We start from the raw sequence: 24,096 nt of genomic DNA, 5'->3' as shown, positions 1-24,096 counted from the left end.
TGTGATGATTAACTGAGGTTATTTTTCTGAAAGGCTTGATTCTATATAAGCTCCACTGAAGTGAACGGTATTACTATTTTTATAATGAGTGACTAGTTTACGAAATATGATGTTCATCTCTGGGATACTTTCTTGGACTCGGTGTTTTGTGTCATTTGTGCTTTTATAAATAGAAAATCATGGCCTATGCTTACAAATAAAATGACTTAGTAGAAACCAGAAGGTTTGGTAGACCTTAAACCAATGTTTTCCGAAGTACCACTGGGTAACTTAAGGGGTAAGTGGATGAATATTTTTGATAGTAATATGTATAAGAAAAATATACAATCAGTACAGCAAAACCATTATTTCACAGATTTATAGCTTGTTTTCTGTTTTCATGCTAACATGCAGTTTCCTATTTGAATAAATGGATTTAAGGAGCAAAACTGGAATCTATTTAAAGAAAAATATTAAATGAATAACAGTACAGGTAGTATGTGGATAAGTAAATATATATACCATGATGGTGGTATTTGTGTGACTAAAGTTGGGGAAACATTTCCAATGTTTAAGTCAGTCATCTCATAGAATATGTCATTCTACTAGAACAACAACAAAGACAAAAAAAATTCTAGCTCCACCATTCGGTTCCTTATTTAATAAAATAATAAAGGCACTTGTGACAGATAAATCTTGACTTGCATTGAGCTGGGATGGACTCTGGCGGATTTGTCTATCCATTTCTTGTCACCATCTACTTGAGTAGCTCTATCCTGGCAGAATCAGAAAGTTACCTGCCACTAGTGCTATTTCTTTACAAGATAATAAAGACAAGTCTTAACAAAGTTCCAAGGGTTTTATTGGCTATTGAAATTTTATTAACATTTATATGATGCCATGCTGTCAGAATTCTTTTTAAACAATTGTTTTAGTTGCCCTGGAGTTTACATGGATTTTTGTGGCCAAAAGATAGTAGAATAAATAAAGCAACAGATAGCTATCCAGTTTAGTGAGAAAACACCTTCAACTGTAACATTTCCTAGCTCACTGAGTCCACCAGTGAATAGATTAAAAGTCATCCAGTCCTCCCTCTCTTCTCCCTACCACCAAATCCTAGAAAAGTAGCTATTCATCATTTTCTTAATTTCCAAAGAAAGAGACATCATCAGTTTCTTTTGTGGTACTGTTCAGTGTTTCAATACATCTTCTGTACTTCTGACAATTAAATTCTCTTCCAACACGCTACTTACTAAACGTAGGAGTCTTATTCACTTCTAAGAACACCCCGTTCTTGTGTGGTAGAAATATCAATGATACATTAAAATACCAAATAATGACATTTATTTATAAAAGTGTGCTGTCAGATGAAAGAAATTCAAAATTATATATTTAATGTGTTGGTTATATAGCTGAAATTTAATAGCAGTCTCATTCAAGTCCTTGTCTTTTAAGAATTTTGGTACTAATATCCAGACATGTAATGATGCTACCCAACTAGGCTGTAACTATCGGGGCAATTAGCTCCAGATTATTAAAATCTCCAATCTCCCTCAATCTTTTCATAACTTATCACATTAGTCTCTGATATTGTCAGACCCTACTTACACAAGAGAAGGCTTCTATGACAAGCTTTTAAAAAAAATAGTGGTAAAATATACATAACATAAAATTTACCATTTTAGTCATTTTTACATATATAATTCAGTGGCATTACATACACACACCTTGCTGTGTAACCATCACCACCATCCATCTCCAGAAATTTTTTTCATTTTCCCAAACTGAAACTCTGTACCCAATAAATAATAACTCCTCATTTATGACAGAGCTTTAAAAATCATTTAAAAGATATAGTAAAGAACAATTTTAGAGAGACGCACTTAGCAGTTGTTCTTCCCAAAGCATTGATATCTTTTTTCCCTGATTGTTAAGAATCCTCTTTCAGCTTAATGAAGCAGCTAGCTATTCATTCCACACGGCGCCCGACTCCTTCCTGGCCCTGGTGAGAGGAGGCTGCAGGACTAGAGGAACAGCTGCTTCACTGCTCCAAATTACAAATATGGTGTGTGTCTCAACACATCACAGCTGCTGAGCAAAGAACAGATGGGACCCTGATCTCCCAGTAGACCCATTGGAACCCCCGTCTTGAATGTTAAACAGTGATCCACAGAGAGAAAGTGATTTGTTTTCTCTAGTTAATAATCCCTTCCGAAGACTGGAGTCCTTCATGTGCAGGAACACGTGAGCCAGTCTGAGGTTTCAGCGCTGGGGCTCCTGGCTCCAATCCATAGCTTTTGTTTGCTGAGACAGACAGCATTTGGAGTTGGAATGTGGCAAAGCTTGTCAACACACAGGGCTTTTCTCTGCTTTCCAAACACATGTGAGGCAGACTGGCTCTCCATGAAGCTGAGATCTTTTCTGGGGAAAGGAAATGTCACATGAAAGTCAAGAAGAAAAACATATTTGGAATCAAGAGGAATAATTGGTCTGGGCATCAAAGGGACAAATTCTGATCAGTTGACAAATATGTTACAATTATTTTTAGGTATAGATGTTGATCTAGATTAGTCTAAATCAGTATTGCCTTATGGAATATGCATATGTGCTTAAAATAGAAACCATTTTAAAAAAAGCAAAAACCTGAAGGATTTTTGCAATGGTCAGCATTACTCAAGAAAAGCAGACTGGTGCCAGTGCCCCAGAAAGGCACAGTTATACTGACATTCCCCTGGATGTTACCCCTCTCTTCCAAAAGCAGCACAATTACACATGTCAAACACCTTAGGAGCTTTCCTTTCATCTTTCGTGGTACTAAACACAACAATCTCTGGAACTGGAAACCTTAGGTAATGGCTTCATTCAGTCTGATACCCAAGACCCAGAGACGCATGAGCTGAAAGCATTACCAGAGTAATGCTTCATCCAGTTGAGGCTAAATGATTAGTGCACAGTACTCACGAAAGAAAAAATTCAGTTAGATAATCCTGGAGGTGATTAGAGGTTTACCTCTCTTCCAGGACCTCAGACTATTTTGGCCAGGACTCATGTCGTTATCACTGGCATGCACACTATCCTCACTAGACGGAAGATACCTGCTGGGTCATCTCTCACTTATGATGGATCTATTGCTTCCTTTCCACTCTGAAAAGACTTCATGTTTTAGACCCACAATAGTCTCTACTTTCCAGTTTCCCAGTGACAGCATCTTTCAAAGGAGCCCTCCCCGCCCCACAATTGAGTGTTTCATCTTTAGCCAAGGTCCTTTTCTTAGGATTCAAGTAGGCTTTTGAGAGCCCCAAAGCCAGGCACCAAAGTTATTATTCTTTGACTTTCTTCTTATTTACCTAAGAATTATTTCTGGAGGAAATATTTTTTAATTTAAACATGCATTAAAGTAGGGTTTCAGTTCACTGTGCTATACTAACTTATGTACAGGATAGTATGGAATACCTTTGTGCATAGTAGGTGATAAACCATGGTCATTTCATGCTTTGACCTTATTTTCCATGGACTTAAATTAAATACACCCTTCTGTAAGGATTTTGTGTATCTGTATTTGTTTATATCTAGCCTCGCTTAAGTTAGAAAATATTAGAGAAAAGAACAATAAAATTTCCTCTCATTGCTAAAGGTGTAAAAACCCCAGTGCTTCTTGTGTAGCAATTTTATTGCCAGTGAAAGAATGAAGATAATGAAGTTAAGAATGTGTGTTTGGTTAAAAAATACATCGGATGGTGTGGAACTAGCTTGAGAACACTTGCTTTGATATGACTTTAATTTTATCAAAGCTTGGACTTGTTCCAGCTTTGCCTTGGAGCATCCTAGTCAAGTACATGTCTCATTGCCAAGATCCTCATGCAACTGGAGGGACCTTGGTAGAGCCATGTGCTTTGGAAATGGTCAAACTGGTATGTGGCTTAGAGCTGTGGAAAAAAATCATTTGTTCATTCAACAAATATTTATTGAGCATCTACTATGTTCCAGGCACTGTTCTAGAACCTGGGGGCATAGTGAAGTAAACAAGGAAATATCTCTGCCTTTGTGTGTTCCAGAGGAAGGAGACAAACATAAAAAATAGGAAAATCATACAGTATGTTAAGAGGCAATTAAATGGTATGGAAAATAATAAATTAGGGTATAGAGAAAGAGGGGTGCCAGAGGAAGGGAATTGCTATTTGAAATGGTGTAGTCAGAATAGGCCTAATAGAAAAGGTAATATCTGAGCAAAGAGTTAGAGGTGAGAGAGTGAGACCTGAGATTATATGAGAGAAAAGCCATTCTAAGCAGAGCTTAGCACACACAAAGACCCTGAGGTGATAGTATACCTACTGTATTCCAGGAACAGTAGGGAACTCAGTGTGACCACACAACCCAGAGTGAGTGAGCAGAAAGGTGATAGGAATCGGAGAGCTAAGAGAATGAGCCGGAGATCGCATGGGGCCCTAAACATTTTCAGGCATTCAGCTCTCACTCTGAGTGAAATGCTGAGCCAATGGAAGGTTTTGAACAGAGGAATGGTAAAATTTAGCTTTTGTTTTAGAAGGTTTACTGTGGATGCTATGTTGAGATTAGATTGCAGAGAACAAGGGTAAAAGCAGGCAGACTAGTTGGGAAGTGTTGTATTAATCCAACTGAGAAATGATACTGGCTCAGACCAGGGGGTAGCAATGGAGGTGGTGAGGAGAAAAATGACTGGATTCTGGACATATTTTGAAGGTAGAACCAACAGGAATTCCTGACCATCTGGATGTGAAGAGTGAGAGGAGGCGAAGAGTGGCATATGATGGCCAGGTTTGGGGCCTGGTCAACTACAAAGGGTAGGATAGGCTTTAGGGGAAGGCTGTTAGGAGCCTCGTTTTGACCATGTTCGGTTTGAGATGTCTACTTGACAATATGTGGAGATGTCTATTAGGCACTTTAAATAAACAAGTCTGGATTTCAGAAAAGAGGTTGGAAATTTAAATCTGAGATATGACAACACAGAACGTTTAAAGCCATGAAACAAGATGAGATCACCAAAGGAGTGAGTGAGAATAGAGAAGTTCAAAAACTGGGCCTTGGAGCACTCCAGGGTCAAGAAGTCAGAGAAGAAAGGGTGAACTAGCAAAGGAGTAAGCAGTGAGGTGGGGGAAAACCCAGAAGAGGTCAGGGTCCCACAGACCAAGATAAGAAAGTCCTTCTAGGAGGCAGGAGTGATCTACTCTGTCCAATGCTACTGATGACAAGAATTGTCATCAAGGACTGAAAATTGACCACTGGCTTTAGTAATGAGGATGTCATTGGTGAGCACACCAGAAACATGACAGTACTTTCCCAATATTTTAGAGCTGATCATGGGGTTGACTGGTTGACGAAGCCCACACCCCATGACTCTGATCGCCCAGTTTTTCAGGGTGATAACTTTACTGAGTGAAACGCTGGGGGAAGGGGTTGCACAGTGCACACTATTTGATAAGACCAAATTGGGCAGGACTCTTTCTCCCACCCTTTTAATAGCATGTAGGATTCTCAGGTCTTTATGGAAATGAGGGAAAGGAAAAGGAGGAGTGCCTTGAAGGAGCATAGGTGGAGCTTCTGATCAATTCTGGTTGGGCTATATCAAGCACTGCCTTTTGGGAAATGAATAGACCTCACTGATTAAACTTCAAACTATAAAGATGCTCTAGAAGCCATTTCATTTGCCTGCATTATTTGGGATCTCTTTTTTCCCTCAATGTGGCCGTTAATTTCTGTGTGAAATAATAGATAACACTATGTAAAAATTATTTTTACATTGTGTATGTAAAAAAATCAATATTGGCAAAGAAGACGATGAAATCACGTACAAAAACCTGTGCATATTTCTTCAGGTAGAAGAGATATAAACTTTTCATCAAATGAGCAAAGATTAAGAGCTACTTATGTAGAGTGCAAGGCTTTTTTTAAAATGAGCCACAGGTGCACAGAATTATATTATGGCTGTATTATTCTAGAAATTACTTTTAATATATTGCCTGTTTCAGTAGCTTCATGGTAATTATTTAATACCAACCAGCTCTATTTTGCGGGGGGGGGGGCTGATCTGTAGTTATGTCCCATTTCTGTGGTGTAAATACTTCCATCATGGCCCACTTCAAACTACCAATGTGAAGCCATTTGGACCTACCAACAGAAATCACACAATTGACTGTTGGGAGCCCATGGAAACAGGCCCCAACACACCACTGCCTTATTTACATGTGAACTAATTCTGCTTCTGCCTGAAACCAGCACATTCAAAAGCAAACTAAAATTAGGAAAGGAAAATGGAAATGTAAAGTGTTATATAATTAACATGTAGTATATGATGTATAGTATATAGTATAAGATATATAATATATAAAATGTCATATATAATTATATTAAATATTATATAATTATATTTTCAAGAAGTGTCACAGAAAACCTCAGGAAAGAGGGCAGGACAGGAAACTCATATTTGAATATGTATTGCATGTGAGCATATGTCGCACACATTATTTAATTCTCACAACTCTGTAGCACAGGTTTATTAATCCTTATTTTTAAATTGAAAATAGGTTCAGAGAGGATAATCCATTAGACCACAGTCACACAGACAACAAATGTTAGAGCCAAGACTTGAACCCAGATCTACCTGACTATTCCCCTAAACCAATGTCTAGAAGCTCAGAATATTGTCCACGAATTAGTAGGATAAATTCTGATATGTTAATTGCCACCTCAGTGGCACAATACTAGTATATTTATTACCTCCTGTATATTAAACTGAATTATAAATTATTACATGAAAACACTTATTTTGATGGTCTAAATTTTGTAGCATATTTATCCTCCTTGGATTATACATATTCTCCAAAATTATAAAATCCTTTATCAGTACTGTAGTCAAGTCATCCATTGACTCTGATTTGTTTCCAAGAACACTACTCAAAAGAGAAAGAAGAGGGGAGGGATAAATTAGGAGTATGGGATTAAGAGATACAAACTGCTATACATAAAATAGATAAGCAACAAGGATTTACTGTACAACACAGGGAACGATATTTAATATCTTGTAGTAACCTATAATGGAAAATAATCTGAAAAAATATACATGTATATATAAGAGAAAGAAGCGAATATAATTAGTGTCCTTTTTAACAATACCTGACGTTGCATTGCTCTCAAGGCTACTACATGTACATCGAGGCTTCCCACATGGTGTATGGACAAAAAGCACGACTCTTGTCCAGGCCTCTACGAGGAGTCACTGGAAAACACTGCTTGACTTTTTTCTACCACATGTATGGAGCAGGGACTGGCCTTCTGAATGTTTATTTGAAAAAGGAAGGTGACAGTGAAGAGGGCCTCTTATGGCGAAGAAGAGGTGAGCAGAGCATCTCCTGGCTACGAGCGCTGATTGAATACACCTGTGAAAGGCGACACCAGGTAAGCCAAAAGAGATAAGAATCAAATGATGGGAAATGTTCCTTTAACCTTCTGATACTCTTTCTTTTTCTTGCTACCATCAAGAATGTTTTGTTCTTTTTCGGGGTCATAGATAAAGGCAGTACTTGTTTAAGAGTAAAAATAATTAGTCTATATTGACTGAACCTAAGCAGTGAATGGGAAATTAGGCAGAAAGAGAAAGCTTTGGGTATTTATGCATAAAGTGATTTTTGCAACTCAGTGATGAAAGTGTATCTTTTTTTGTCTTGGTGCATTATGAGTGTCAAGTATGTTCTGTGTATCCTGCAAACCTCCAAAACAGAGTCTCTCTTTCTTCTAAACATGGTGTTACCTAATTAGTTGTTGCAGCTGCATCTTTCACTCATCATTAGCCACATGCAAGGGCTTTTGTTGTAAGCTTCTATTTAACAGAGTATGTGGTCCAGAGTAAATTTTTAAGCCTCTGTCCGCACTGATGCAGAAGAAACTAGTCTTGATCCTATGTCCTGGGTCTCCCCTTGGGTCTTCTCACGGGCGGTAGAAGACCTCCATCCTACAGGATCCCAATTATAAGGGAATCTGGACAGCAGTAAGAAAGAGCCTTTTCAATTCCAATGGGTGAGACTGAGCAGCCAGTTAGTCTAGAAATCAGCAGCAGCCTCCTGAAAGCCACTGACTTCACCTGCCTACCGTGAGCCAAGGCTCCAGAAAGCTCTGGGGAGATAACATTAGACCCCTGACTATTCCTGAAATTGCTCTATAGAATTCCAGGTGTGACCTTCAGCTAAAAGCCCTACTTCCTCCTCATCCTTGCTTCTGGACCAGCACCCCTCAACTTTAACCACCGGCTGCTTGGTTTAAGCAAATCTTAAAGGAAGATTTAAGGAAGAAGTATCCAAAAGAAAGACATTATTTTACACCACCCCTTAACCAAAATTAATTTTCTGCAGACCTAAATGGGAATGAATTGCAGAAGCTCAGGTGACCAGAGTACAGTGCCATCTAGGGTGCTGGATTGCTAAGAACAAATGACAGAGGGAAGATGTGCCATTATTTACGGTTGGCCCATTATCTCAGCATGGATAAAATTATCTAAAACTTTAGCAAAGAAAAAAAGCCCCAGGAATAATTTTGATAGTGATTTAATATCTGCTTACAGAAGGAAAATTGATCACTCAGGAACTTATTGATATCATTGATCATCATTCAGAGATGATGAATTAATTTTTTAGGCTATCAGGGCACTCATACTCCTACCCTATTCAAATGTCCTCAAAGTGTGGTCCTGAGACCAGCAGCAACACCTGAAATGCATATGCACCTAATATGAACTTCACCTGAAATACACATTCTCAGGCCCCACCTCAGAACTACTGAACCAGAAACTCTGGGGATTAGGGCCCTGATATCTATGTTTTAACAAGCCTCCTGGTGATTCTGATGCACTCTAAAGATGAAGAATCTCTGTTATTGGACGAAACGAATCTGAGTCTCTCAGGTAGAGCCTGAGCACTGATGTTTTTTAAAACCCCCAAATGATGCTGATGCAGAAGAGCTCTAGAATTTGAGTTCTATGGAACAGGTGACTTCCCAGCATCTAACCTGGGGGCCAGGTACAGGTCCTTGCATATACTAGACTTGCTAGGTGGCTTGTTGTTTGAAAATATTTTTGAGCACAAAGTAGTGAGGCACCTGGGGTGGCATCTTGGGGTGTTCAAGTTCAAAGGTGAGGAATGACCTGAGAGACTTTCAGCTCTCAATTTGGAAAGAAGATTCCAGACCATTCCCTTTGGCTCAGAATGGAACAGATATGAATCTGCCATGAGGAATTTTCTTCTTGATGTTGTGATTCCCTCAGGACTGTCTGGAGACCACGATGAACTAGGTTCTCCAAAACATCCTAGTGTCTAATAAAACACAGAGACACTCATGTGCAAATGGCCATCTTCTATGTACCAGGTACCTACAGGGCTGAGAGCTGTGCATGAGTTCTTCCAATTGATATCATAGCTCCTCTTTAAAGATGGGGAAAACCAAATGTCCAGCTGGTGAGTGGCAGAGTGAGAACTCAATCCCAGATCTGACTGGTTCCAAAGTTTGTATCCCTAAGCCACTGTTCTACGTTCCCTCCCACCACAGAAGTCCCAAAATACACTCATTGCCCTGGGTGCCACAAGCACTGAGTGATGTTGGAGAAATGTTATCCTCTCTGAGACTGTTTATACATTTTCAAAATGGGGTAATAATGCCTGCCGTGCTGATATCACCAGAGTTAGAGTGAGGGTCCAATGAGATTATGTTTGTGAAAGGGTTTATAAACTTTAAAGTACCAAACTATAAAAAGATACTATTATTGTTTCTAAAAAATATATTCTCTCCCAAATCTCTCTGGTCTTTATAACCATGGAATACCTGGTAATCTCAATAGCTACATCAGGCATCCAGACTGATACCCTATAGTATGAGGCCAAAATATCTCCTTTTAATAAATATTTATTGACCATTTACTATTTTTAAGTGCAGAGGATACTGCAATGCACATAGCATAGAGTTCCTACTCTTTTTGAGTTTACATTTTAGTGGTGGAGAGGTAGAAAATGTGAAACAAAAATATACAATGTAACATCAGGTGTTAATAAGTGCTATGAAAGAGAATAAGTCAAGCTGATCAGGTAATGAGGTCAAAGAAGTATCAGGGAATACTCATGTAAGGCCTTGGGTGACATGGTAGAGTTTGAAATTTATTCCAAAAGCAATGAGAAACCATCAGATGGCTTTAAGGTAATACGGTCTGATTTATATTTTAAAACAATCACTCCGGGTACTACATGGACGTAGGCTGCGGTGGAGTAGACTCTGGGGGCTCCTGCAGGAGGAGTAGGAGTGGTGGGTTGGGCTGTGCAGCAGAGGTGAGTTGTCATCAGAAGCCCACAGGACTTCCTTCCGTGTGGAATGTGGGTTTTGAGAGAAAGAGTCAAGATGACTCCAAAGTTTTTGACCTGAGCAACTGCTAGAGTGGAGTCACTCTTTGTTGAGATGAGGAAGACCTTAGGTGGAGCAGATCTGGAGGAGTGAGGGCGGTATGTGCAGGAGGGAAATTAACAGTTAGTTTGGTCTGGTTTGGTTTTTGATGCGCAAAGCTTTTGATGTCTATCAGACATCCAAGTGGGTGTGTCATGTAAAAAATAGGCTGAGACTGGAGATCAGGAAAATGCACAGAACTAGAGAAGTAAATGTGTACATCATCAGTGGTGGTGGGCAGGTGTAGGTGATTTTTAGAATGCTGTAGTACTGGTGTCATTTGACATTTATCCTATAGGGGAAATACCTGGGTGGCCTCTGGATGATATTCCAGTCATCAGAATTTTTTCTTTTTAGAAAAAAATGCATTAAGTGGCAAAATTTTAATCATGTCCTTTCCTAAGGGATTTATTAAAGTGCTAAGCAGAACCTGACTCGCCATTGATCACAAACACAAAATGATTTTATTTCCTTTGGATTCCTTGCTTACCTTTCCTCCTCTGCTCTCAGGTGTTTTCCTCCCTGATTTCTTATATTTTGATACCATGAAAGAGAGTGTTAGACAAATTCTCAGCTCAATGAAATATTTATATCATTCATATTGTTCATTATACTCCCTAACATTTAGTAGGAATTATTATGTGCTGGGTACTGAGCTAAGACCAGGTCTTCAAATTTTCTTATTCATGGTACCCTTAATCTCAGTAATTTTTTTCCTGGTGCCCCTAGACCAAAAGATAGCTAATGTTTGATTTATCAAGTAGTGGAGTCCCAACAATAAGTATTTATGTGCTAATGACTTAGTAACCATTTGAAAAAAATAATATACTTAAACTGAAAGAAAAAATAATATTTTTATCTAATTCTAAAATAACCACAATTATTTAATAGAATTTCTACAGATACAAATAGGGGAATAATACAAGGGGGCAATCATAATGCTATAAAATGGTGATCACTCAAATATGAAGGAAATTCAAAGGAGAGGATTGTATGAAATCAAGTGTTTGGCCCAACCAAAGACAATTCAGGACATAATTCCATCAGGTGATTTTCCTATTATGCATCCATTGCAGAGGTAGAGGTCAAAAAACAGATTTTACTGTTTTCCAGAAAACCAAAACACTTATTAAGTACACTCATATATCCTCCTATCTAGATGTGTTAGGACACTTTTTCCTCTTTTTGCCATTTATTTGGATTCTTCTTTAGGGTGATATCTTTAGAATTTCTATTAATGTTATTTTGCAACATTTCCATTGTTAAAGCTTCTTTGAGTCATTAATTTCAAGATAGTTTCATATGCTTATTAATTATCCACTTTATAGTCTTTGATTTAGTTTAAATCATAAACTAGTCCAATGGGGAGTAATTTGCTCATAAAATGAGTAGAGCAAATGTGTCTTTTGGACGATTTTCATTACCTACAAGCCTCCCTGGAGTATTCGGTGGTTTATTAACCATTATCAGAGCAGCCTTAGAGCTGGTAATATGATCTATTTTCCTTAGAACCTGAATATTTGATCAGTTATTTTCTTCTAGGATCTAAAGTCATGAAACTGGTTTCCTCTTTTTCTTGGGCTGTGTCTTGGATGTTATGGTATTTAACATGATAAGTGACCCATTGTCTTTTTGGTAAATTTAATTATTATACGTTGCTGTTCATACTTGGGTCTCATCCGTCATTTTAATTCTCCCACCTAGTACTAGTACGAAGGTAGATTTAGGGAGAGCCTAAGGAAGCTTAGGCTTCTGGGCCCCTCACTCTCATAGGCCCTGTGAGTACCGGGAGTAGAATATTCTAGGTGGGGAGGGAAACCAGGTCACCACCAGGAGGCATTTCTTCTTTTTAAAGAAATTTGTTGTTGTTGTTGTTGTTGTTTTCTTTTTTTTTTGGCTGTGTTGAGTCTTTGTTTCTGTGCGACGGCCTTCTCTAGTTGCGGCAAGTGGGGGCCACTCTTCATCGCGGTGCGCGGGCCTCTCACTATCGTGGCCTCTCTTGTTGCGGAGCACAGGCTCCAGACGCGCAGGCTCAGTAGTTGTGGCTCACGGGCCTAGTTGGTCCGCGGCATGTGGGATCTTCCCAGACCAGGGCTCGAACCCGTGTCCCCTGCATTAGCAGGCAGATTCTCAACCACTGTGCCACCAGGGAAGCCCCCAGGAGGCATTTCTAGGTGGGCATTTCTGGGAAATTGCCTAAAAAGGTCTCAGAAGAAAGGAAATTGAAACTCCAAGGCTCTAGTAATTTTTGTGAATTTCTTTAAATTTCAAATAAATATTCCCTTTTGTACCTAAATTTGAATCGGTGATTTTGTATTCTTTTCCTGAAAAGGGGCCCCTGAGAACCATCTAGGTTTCCAGACCTATACAGCCTGGATTTGCCCTTGACCAGCATTGTTTTATCAGGATGACTCTATTTCTAAATTCAAACTTCATTATTTTTCAGATAATTTTTGAAGCCATTCGGGGAGTGTCAATAAGAAGTGATATTGCCATTGATGATGTTAAATTTCAAGCAGGATCCTGTGCGGGTAACAATATTTTTACAAATTATATAAGTTTGACTGAAAAGGGATTTTGCAATAGTCTCAAATCATAAGAATGCAAATTAAGTATTTTCTGCAATAAAAATAGAGAAAACTATTATTGTCTATTTGTCTTTCCTGACAGAAATGGAAGCTATAACTCAGCAATCATCAGGATATTCTGAGGATTTAAATGAAATTGAGTATTAAGGAATGATCTGAATCGGATTAACTAAACAAAGCCATACCTCTCTTCAATCAAAATGAAAACAAAAACAAAAAACAAATGAATACTGGACAGTCTTAACCGTTTCATAAGTTATAAAATGACTTCAGAGCACTCTTTTTCATTACTTTTGCAAAAAATACTGACTCAGGGCCTTTTTTTTTTTTTTGCATATGACAACTGTTACTAGAAGTACAGGCTGCTGGTTTTGCCTAGATCATTCATCTTAATTTTGGTACCAGTTAAAAATACAAATGTACTATATTGTAGTCATTTTAAAGTATGCAAATAAAGGGCACAATCAAAATGAGATGTGCTCACTTAAATCTGCATTCAGTGAATGTACTAGGAGGAGAATAGGTCTTGTGGGTTTCCTTTTGAAGTTCAAGTATCATAACTATTTTTGAAGTAATAATGTGAGGTGTCAGTAATATCTGCAGAATGAATGCAGCTTTTCACAGTAACAAGTTAATCTAAGAAAATAAAGTCTTATTTTCTATGTTTTATTCATAGAAATGGAGTATTAATTTTTAAATGTTTTTACCATATGTGATAACAAAGGATCTTTCATGAATGTCCCAAGGTATAAGTCAGTATTAATTAATGCTGTATTACAAGGCAATGCTACCTTCTTTTTTCCCCCTTTAAACTACTTTTGAAAGTCACTCTGAACACTTGGATAGAAATTGCACTCTTTTTTTGTAAAGCAAGCTTAAAAATGTTTATGTACACATACCCTCAGATTTTAATAACGTGTTAAACAATTTTACTGATTTTTTAAATAAATGTTTTGGTAATATTTTGAGTAATATGAATTTAAGCAGATATACTAGACTACTGCCTTTTATTTACATGTTTAGAAAATTGTATATACATATTTGTATACCCAAATTGTATATACATATTCGTAATTTGTATTACGATTACCTAATAAAAAATAATTTGAAAATCTCTTCACTAGCAATTAACTTTTTTCAACATTATTTTTCTTTATCAGAATATCTTCACTGTATAACTGCCAATTCTAATTTGAATCTCTACTCTGCCACACTTAAATGCTTCTTAAGCCTTTTTATTTGTGACATAAGCATTGCAAACATGGATGCAATAATTAATTTTTAAGGAGTGTTTTATTTCACATAATCTCAATTTTCTCCCAAATTTTATCTTATTAGAATGTAAACTCTGTGAAGACAACAACTCTTTCTTGTTTTATTTACTATTGCAGTTTCAGTACCCAGAAGAATGTCTCGGTATATAGTAGGTATTCAACAAATAAATACTTGAATGAATGAATGAATGAATTTAACCCACCAAACATCCCCCAAAGAGGATATATTATTATCCCTTTTTATAGATAAGGAAGCCAAGGTGCAGAAGAGTGAAAAAATTACTTAAGATTTTACCACTGTTAAGTGGAGAAATTTAACAGTCAGGTCTCTCTGACCCTAAAGCCCAAACCTCTTAATTGCTTTGTGTGGCCAAAAATCCACTGTGCTCATGGATTTGGGAGGTTTTCCCACTCAAGAATGTCAAAACCCGTAAATTAATCTGTAAAAAGCATTATAGCTCCTCAAATGCCACATTACTTAGAAAACAAAAAATACTCCATTATACAAAATAAACATCCTGAAGTTCATGGAGAAAATAAAATAAACTTTTATAGTAAAGCAAAATTTTGTAACTCAAATCCTTTCTATTTATGATGATTAATTACCTATGGGGGGACATCCCTAAACAGAGTTGAAACACTGGGGAAGGAAGATTTCAAGATGTTGACTAATTCATCAGCATATTAGACATTATAATTTCTTCAAAGCATTATTCCTGTCCAGAGCTTAGTTATATTTGCTGAATAAAGAACTGAAGATTGTGTCAGGACCTAACACAGTATGTAGTGCATAATAAGGGATTTATAATATGTGGTGAAGGAATGAAGTCATTCACCAGACTCCTTGCTTACAGATTACATAAGTCCATGGTAATAATCATTGCTAACATTTATTGATTACTTATTATTTTCAGACATTGTTCAAAGACCTTTACATGTATTTGCTCATTTAATCCTACAACAATCTGTGAGGTAGAGCTAGTGATATTTCCATTTTGTAAGTAGGAAAACTAAATCTGTCCAAGTTCAGCAGCTAGTGTAGGGCTTGGCTTTGTACCTTGGTCTGCTTCACTGTTCTTGAAAAAAAGAAACAACAGACCCAAAACAGAGTCACTCGTGCTAAGCCCCACATCAGCAAACCAAGACTTAGTAGGTAACCTAACTGCAGTTATAACCTCCCCTAGGATTGTAGTCTTAACAGGTCAGTCTGGAATTTTCTGGTCAGCACCAATGAGGTAATCAGCCACATAGGCCCTTCCCATCCCTCACAGGAAGATGAAGTAATCCACTCTCTCCTTTTCCCTTTCCCCTCCTGTCTATAAAAGCCTTCCACTTTATACAACTCCTTGGAGCTCTTCTCCACTTGCTAGATGGGCTGCTGCCCAATTCATGAATTGTTCAATAAAGCCAATTAGATCTTTACAATCGACTCGTTTGAATTTTTACTCAACACTGCCAAACCTGTGTTCTAATCCTCACAAGACTGTCTCCTGAACCTCCTAGCTCTCCTACCAACTCCATCCCCAATACCAAAGGTTCCAAGTTTCCCTCACTCAAGAGGATTTATTGGCTACCAAAATTGCTCTGAAGGTTGCCAAACCAGAGATACTACTTGGAGCACTAGCTTTGGGAAGTGGGGTGGGGAGTAGGGGTTGGGGGCTAATTATTGACTTAGGGCAAAAAGGAAGGAGGTAACTATTACCAATTGTTGCTGAGAAACAAGCTGAAGTTCATAGAAGAGAAGAGAGGAAGTGGAAGGTGAGCAGATGAACTTACCCTCCCTTCCTCATTTCCCTTTTGCAGGATTCGCTGATTGGATGCTTCTCTTCCTTTTCCAGGTTGCCTTGGCCTTCATTTTAACTGTACTTCACCTGGATGAAAATATGCAAGAACGGTAAGCACAGTATAGTTTTCTCAGGTTTAGAAATGCCCCAGGGGAAGGCATACCAGCTAATAAATACTGCTTAACCATTTAAACCCAGGGTTAGCATTTATTCCAATTCTCACCTAAACACACAGGTCCTTCAGATGGAAACTACTTTTTCACACAAATTGCCTTTTCTCCTATAATTTGCTGTCTGGGTTGGAGATTATGTATAGAAGGGTGCAAAGGAGAGGCTACTGGGAAAATAGTGACTCTGATGCAAGGTCTGGCTTAATGTGGAAGAAGAAAATGTTTAGCAAAGATTTGTTGAGAAATGTATGCTCCAGGCATTATACTAAGCATGGAGATTACATGTTAGTGAGGAAAATAGAGATGTAAACCTGTCAGCACAATCAGAGCGCTAAGTTCGATGAGACCAGATGCCCAGGGAGGGCTTAGGAGGGGCATCTGACAAGGGAGGGCAGGACAAGCCTCCGACTGCAGTCTGGGCAGAGTGGTGAGAACCAGCACTAACACAGTGTTCCGGGTGCCCGATGTCTTCTGTCACTCTCTGGGGGCTAAGGCATGGGTTCTTTGACTTCTTCTCATGCAAGGGACTTGTTTTCCTGTGTGATTTAACCAGAACGGGGGCCGGTGGAGGTGGGGGGAGGGTTTTTGTACTGGTCATTCTAATATTGTGGCATTTTCAACACGTAGATTACTATAAAGAGGGGAAACATAGTGATTAAGTGCACGGTTTCCAGATTCAGGCTGTCTCAGTTTAAATCCTGGCTTTGCCACTTACAGGCTTTGTGACTGAAAGCAAGTCACACCATCTCTGACTCCTATTACTAATCTGCAAAATGGGGCAAATACTTGTCTCTACTTCTTAAGGGTGCTGTAAAGATTAAATGAAAATAATACATACAAGCCCTTAGTGTCTGACACACAAAAGCCTTTCTAGTTTATATTATAAGGGTTGAGTGAAATTTTTGGATAAATCACAGTTATTTTTATGTATCCTTTCTCTACAAAGGAATTGTGAGTTTATAGTGCCATCTTAAGGATAAAGCAACCATATGATTTTGTCATTTTATCATCTTTTTTTTTTTTATTACTCGCAATACAAGGCTCATTTTAACCAGCACCTGGGCAATGCCCAGTTTGCCCTTCCCACTCCAGCCATTGTTAATGGTTCTTCTTTGCTGCTTACCTGTATTCATACCCCTTGCAAGATTTATCATGCTAAACCTAAATTCTTGCTTTTACGTCCATCTCCTCAAGAATGGTTGCATATTCAATTATGTACCCACTCTGCCTAGCATACTCAACAAATATTGCTGAACTAAATAAACAAATTCTCAATAAAGACATTTAGTTTAGTACAAATATGTATGTGGATTCCAAAAATCACGAAGGATATAAAGATTCTCTTTGGTCCATCAAAATTTCATGGTCTGGGAATCCACACACTAAAAATTTAAGTTAAAAATATGTCACTGGCCACCTGGGGCACCTGGTAAAAACAAATATAAAGCTTCTTTGGAAGGCCATGCATTCAACCCAGGCTGTACAAGTTTCCCATGTATAAAACCGCACGGAAGGACTCACAACCGAAAAGCACAAAACATTTAGTGAAACAGTCCGCAAGAAGCACAAATCAGCTGCCAACAAACAGCATAATTAGATACCCAAGACTTCATGGCCTCCATCCAGCTGTGCCATCACTCTAACATCTCTGACCCTCTTGCCTCCCTCTTATAAGGACCTTTGTGATTATATTGGGCCTACCTGGATGGTCCATGATGATCACCCCATTTCAAGATCTTTAATTTAATCACAACTGCAAATTCCCTTTTGCCATGGAAGGTAATATATTCACAAATTCCAGAGATTAGGATGTGGGCATTTTTGGGGAGCCATTTTTCTGCCTACCACAATTTTCTTTTGCTATTAGGTCAGATCTCTTAAAAAGGCCTGTTTTCATTTTTCCTTTTCAACTCCTCTATCTGCTTTATTTTCTTATCTGGCAGGCTAAGACATCCAATATAGTGCTAAATAGAAGCAGTGATAGTATCATCCTTGACTTGTTCCAGAACCTGAGAACATTTCTAAACATTTCATCATTAAATATGAGTTTGCTGAAGGTTTCTGGTGTTGCCTTTTATTGGTTAAATGAAGTTTTCTTCTACTCACAGTTTTCTAGAAATTTTAACCATGAATGTGTGTTGAGAATACTTTTTTTTCCTGCTTCAATCTTTCTCCTGAAATCTCTCAATATGAAGAATCATATTAATTGATTTGACTTGCTAATATTTAATCACCCTTGAATTCCTGTAATAAACCCAATTAAGTAATGACATTTACTTTTTTGAACATTGCTACATATGTGCAAATATGTTCATGAGAAAGAATGACAGAAAATTTTCTTTAATTTCCTTAGAAATTAGGGGATTTAGACAAGGTTAGACTCATAAGATGAGCTGAATGAAAAATCTTCCTTCTTTTTCTATTCTCTGAAAGAGTGGGTAGGATTAGAGCAGTGGTTCTCAACGGGGGGCAATTTTATCCCTCACAGGACATTTGCCAATGTCTGGAGACATTTTTGGTTATCAGAACCGGGGAGGTGTTACTGGCATCTAGTGGGTAGAGGCCGAGGATACTGCTGACCAGCCTGCAATACACAGGACGGCTGCCTCCTCTCCCGCCAGCAAAGAACTGTACCCAGAATGTCAGTGGTCAGTGGTGCTGAGGCTGTGGTTTATTTTATCATGCTGAAGAAATGATCACTCTCCTCATTTTGTATGTGTAATTTGGTACTTTTTCAGAGAGGGCTTCAAAATTTATATAAGCTTCAGGCCCCACAGAACCTGGACCTGGTGGGAGAAAGAGAGGGCACCATGTAGAGGAGAGGGGTGTGTATGTGTGTGTGTGTGTGTGTGTGTGTGTGTGACAGAGAGAGAGAGAGAGATCATTGAGTCAAAGCCAATGCTAGAGAGAGGGGGAAAAAGAGAAATTTTGTGTAGACATAATTTTCAAATAATCACAGTGACTAAGAAATTGGCCACAAGCAACAATTCCAAGAAACTGAAGGAAAGTAATTAGTGTGGTATATGGTCTAGCAATTCTAATTTTTGGTATCTGTCCTAGAGAAATGCTAGTACACATACATAAAGACATGTCTGAGGATGTTCCCTGAAGCAATGTTTGTAAAAATGAAAAACTGGAAGCAATCTACATTTCAAATCAGTAGAGTAATGGATGAAGTGTGATATATTCATACAAAAACTCTACAGCAGTTAAAAGGGAGCCAGATTTATATCTGTCAACATATCACAGGAATATATTTTTTAAACAAAAAAGCCGTCGCATAACTACTCTTACCATATTTTTATGTTAATACATTTATATATGTATGCATGTACTACATTGTGTGTTTATATAATACATTTTCATAATGCATTCACATTCAAAATATTATTACATATTTTCTGTAGATAAAATGCATGTAAATATTGAAATGGCGGGCTTCCTTGGTGGCGCAGTGGTTGAGAATCTGCCTGCCAACGCAGGGGACACGGGTTCGTGCCCTGGTCTGGGGAGATCCCATATGCCGCGGGGCAACTGGGCCCGTGAGCCACAACTACTGAGCCTGCGCGTCTGGAGCCTGTGCTCCGCAACAAAAGAGGCCGCGATAGTGAGAGGCCCGCGCACCGCGATGAAGAGTGGCCCCCGCTCGCCACAACTAGAGAAAGCCCTTGCACAGAAACGAAGACCCAACACAGCCAAAAATAAATAAATAATTTTAAAAACTTAAAAAAAAAATATTGAAATGGCCTTAAAAGGCATTACATTACACACTGAATTAGTGTATAAGAGTAGTTAACTCTGAGGGATAAGGAGTACAGCAACAAGATTGAAGAAAAAAATGTCAAGTGCATACTAATTTTATCTGTATTGTTCTAATTTTTAAGAGAAGAATGTGTTCAAATGTTTCATATGTAATTTTTTTAAATAGATTAAAAAAATACAATGAAATCATGCCAAATTGTTCAGGGTTAATTTCTTTTTTTCCTTCCAGTTTTATTGAGATATAATTGACATACAGCACTGTATAAGTTTAAGGTGTATAGCACAATGATCTGACTTACATACATCGTGAAATGATGACCACAAAAAGTGTAGTGAACATCCACCATCTCATATAAATACAAAATATAAAAGAAAGAAAAAAAATTTTTTCCTTGTGATGAGAACTCGACTCACTCTTAAAAACTTTCATATATAACACACAGCAGTGTTAATTATATTTATCATGTTGTACATTATATCCCTACTACTTATTTATCTTATAACCAGAAGTTTGTACCTTTTGATCACCTTCATCCAATTCCCCCTCTCCCCACCCCCTGCCTCTGGTAACCACAAATTTGAATTTTTTTCTCTATGAGTTTATTGTTTTTGAAATATAATTGAACTTAAAACTAACAAGTTATGGGAGAGTTCAGCACCCCAGCTTGTGGAGATATTGGGATGAAATGTCACTCTCGGTTCCTGATACCAAAGGATTCATTTTATAATTTATGAAGCTGATTTCAACAGATTTAGCACCATGCTGACAATTACCAACTTTCTTTCCTTTAGGAAGTAACAGGGTGTTAGGGGAAATGCTTGCTCTCCCCCCCCCAGAGGCTCCCAACCCAGCCTGGGCAAGGAGGACCATCAATTCATTCGACAAAGACTTGAAGTTGAGCGTAAATTCCTTCTGGAGTGGTTTAATATTGTTTTCCCAATTTATATCCTCCAAAGAAATGAAGGAAGGCCTGTTTAGCTCTAGGCTTTCTAGCATGACACATCACAAACAACACCTGAAACCTAATATTAATTCCTAATGATTTTTTTAATCTTTCAGTTGGTTTTTGTATCCAATAAATGGAAATTTGAGAAAGAGACAAATCTGTTGAGACATTGATCCAGAATATAAAAATGAGTTATGAAAGAGTGCTTAGAGCAGCAGCTGGTATATGGTATATGGTAAATGCTGTTAGTATTAGCTATTACTACTAATACGATAGCTATTATTACAACCAATTCCAATACTAATATTGCTACACCAAGAAGCAGCAGACATTTTGATTGTTTTCAACTTTTGTATGATGTTAGAAACAAATTTTTAAAAATTAAGAACTGTAGAGATAAGGTATTCTTACCTCTAGCAGAACTTGTTTCATGGGGTTTCAGTTCCCTGTGGGAAGGGTGCTCATTCTCTTCAGAAACCCTCATCCCTGCCTAGATCTTTCCCATCAGTTCCTTAACTAGGTTGATGAGAAAGTGTGTATATATGTGTGTGCATGTGTGTGTGCGTGTGTGCTGGGAGTGGGGAGAGGGGGGAGGGTTGTTCCTGGGAGCCAAGGACTTAGGTTTTAGCATCTGACTTCTTCCCTCCCTTTCAAGCCATGAGGGTTCACTTTTCTACTTTATGAATTTACCAAAAGCAAAAGGAATATTCCTTCTCACTTGGTATATAAACCAGAGGAGAGTATTCCTGTTAACCTGTGAGGGTTCTTGTTAGAACTGGAAGAGAAAGCTGTCTCAGTCAGAGATGGCCTCAGCGGCGTCCCATTCCATGCATCGTGCCCCCACCTTCTTGCTATTGCAGTATCATTATCCAAAGCTTGGAGTGAAGCCAAGAAAGAGAACATAGAATGTGATATTCTAATGGTGAGGTGAAATATATTTATAATCCTTGACCCTGCCCCTGTCTGCCAGGTTTCTGTTTGTGTCAGTTTTAAAGTTTCTGCAGAATTGGAAGGTCATCACTTAAAATGGCCCCTGGTCACTTATTCCTTGGTCAATAAAAAGTTAAATACAGTTGCCTTGCCATGTCTATTACCTAGCAAGGATGGCACGATGAATTGAGCTGATGACTCGATGGTCACTTATTCCTTGGTCAATAAAAAGTTAAATACAGTTGCCTTGCCACGTCTATTACCTAGCAAGGATGGCACGATGAATTGAGCTGACGACTGGACTTTAAATCATGGATGTGTAAGATTAACCGTTTTGGCTCACTCACTCATTTATTAGCATCAGATTCTGGTTAATTGATATTCTATTTCCAAAGACCTCCTTCTGCCTCTTTAACACAACCCCTTTCAAGACAGTTTTCACCAGTGGAATTAAAGAAACCAGACGTGGCTGGTTAATAAATAAATGTGTATACCTTTATGGGTGTATGAAATTGTTAAAGAATATTAGGAAGCACTGAGCTAGTATAACCTGCCAGTGTCTCTCTGGTTCATGCTAACTTCCAGTCATAGAGTCCAACAAAAGAGGAGTATTTAAATCTGTTTGATGGAATACTATATACTACACTATACTATATAGTTACTTAAAACTGTGTTACAGAAAAATATTTAATGGCATAGAAAGATAATAATAAGTGAGAAAAGGGGGGTTAAATAACAGTATATATAATCTGTGCAGTATAATCCTTTTTTTTTTTTAACAAAAGGGCCATAACATACATATACAAGGAAAAAAGATGTCAAAACATACACCAAAATCTTAACAATGATTAGTCTGGGTAAAGGAATTATGAGTAATTTTCCCCTTTGTGTATGTTTTTCTCTGTGTTCCCCAAATTTCTGCATTTAACACAAATTGCGTTTGTGAAACCCAGTAACATTTTCCTTTTCAAAGGATGATGGTAGAGTATGACTGGCTGTCTAGACAAGAACTCATAATGTGTGTGCATTCGTGGGGTCATCACAAGTTCAGGGGCTTTTTCCCAACTTTCAAGTTTATGAGCACAATTTGAGTAGTTCACTAAAGAACTAATGATGATATAAAATGATTAGATATGTTCCTTGCTCTCAACTCCCATTACGCCTACATTATTTTTCCATTAGGATAGGTTTCCCTAAATGTAATCATTCCTTCAAAGAATTTGACTCTTCTAAGGCTCTTGAAGCAGGGTACCAAGTCACTTTTCAAAAAATTTGTACTAGCAATGTAGCAAATGACAGTATAGTGCCCTCCTAAACACTATTTTTTTATTATTTCCTGCCTTTCGAACAGTTATAAAGGTATTCTACTTTATTTTAATTTGCATTAAACTTTAAAAATTTTCTAATAACAAGTTTACTTTTTTTTTTTTAAACATTTCTACTTTCTTTTTCTTTTATTCTACTTTCTTTTTACTTTTCTTTTAGAGAGCGCAGATTTCAGTTGTGTGAGAGGAAGAAGCAGGAGCCTGGGAAAGGAGCATTTGTCCAGGAGTCAGGAATCAGGGTTCTACTGCAATAGCTTTCTCAATGGCCTCCCCACTCCCATGCTTGACCCCGTCGAATCAGCAGAGTGCTCACTTAAAAACTTTAATCAGATCACGTCCCTCTCCTGCTTAAAACCATCCAATGGCTTCCCACTGCTTTTAAAATAAAATGCACGATGGGCAAGGCTCCCCTAAGCAACCTTGCTCACTTCACTGCAACCACGCTGCCTTCCCTTTGTTCGTCATTCCACTGGTTCCCACCTCAGAGTCTCTGTCCTTGCCCGGAATGCTCCTTTCTCATTTCCGCACGTGCACCTGGCTTCTTCTCCTTCAGGGTTTAGCTTAAATAGCACTTCCTCTGACAGGCCTTTCCTGCCTCTCCATCACATTCATTCTGTTTTTTCTTCCTGGGACCTATCACCGCCTGAAATTATCCTGATCATATGTAGGTTATCTTGTTCTGTTCCTGTCTCACACACCAGAACGTAAGCTCTGAGGCATGCAGCATTGACTGGATCACTTACTGCCGCAGCCCAGCCTCTCGTAGATTAGACATTATTAGTTGAGTGAGTGAAGACCTACGTAGGCCTCAGGGAACCTCATCTTCAGTAAGGGCGTTAACTAGATGAATGTGAGTAGGTTTAAGTGGAAGCACCCTCTCAATGA

General features: G+C 38.2%; 1 protein-coding gene across 5 annotated transcripts in view; it reads left to right on the top strand.

Moving 5' to 3' along the window:
- MAMDC2 (MAM domain containing 2) overlaps positions 1 to 13,914 on the top strand; it is a 168,409-nt gene extending 154,495 nt beyond the window's left edge. For 3 of the 5 annotated variants that reach the window (XM_068553429.1, XM_068553428.1, XM_068553430.1), the window contains 3 exons: positions 7,151 to 7,410; positions 12,878 to 12,962; positions 13,102 to 13,914. In XM_068553429.1, the coding sequence (XP_068409530.1) occupies positions 7,151 to 7,410; positions 12,878 to 12,962; positions 13,102 to 13,166 (410 nt within the window). In that variant the 3' untranslated portion in view covers positions 13,167 to 13,914. Of the gene's footprint in view, positions 1 to 7,150; positions 7,411 to 12,877; positions 12,963 to 13,101 lie in introns of those variants that run through there. The other 2 variants (XM_068553432.1, XM_068553431.1) reach the window with 1 other exon arrangement.
- Positions 13,915 to 24,096: the final 10,182 nt, after the last annotated feature.

Source organism: Eschrichtius robustus, chromosome 10 (assembly GCF_028021215.1).
Source record: "Eschrichtius robustus isolate mEscRob2 chromosome 10, mEscRob2.pri, whole genome shotgun sequence".
NCBI lineage: Eukaryota > Metazoa > Chordata > Mammalia > Artiodactyla > Eschrichtiidae > Eschrichtius > Eschrichtius robustus.
This window is presented reverse-complemented; position numbering and strand designations above follow the sequence as displayed.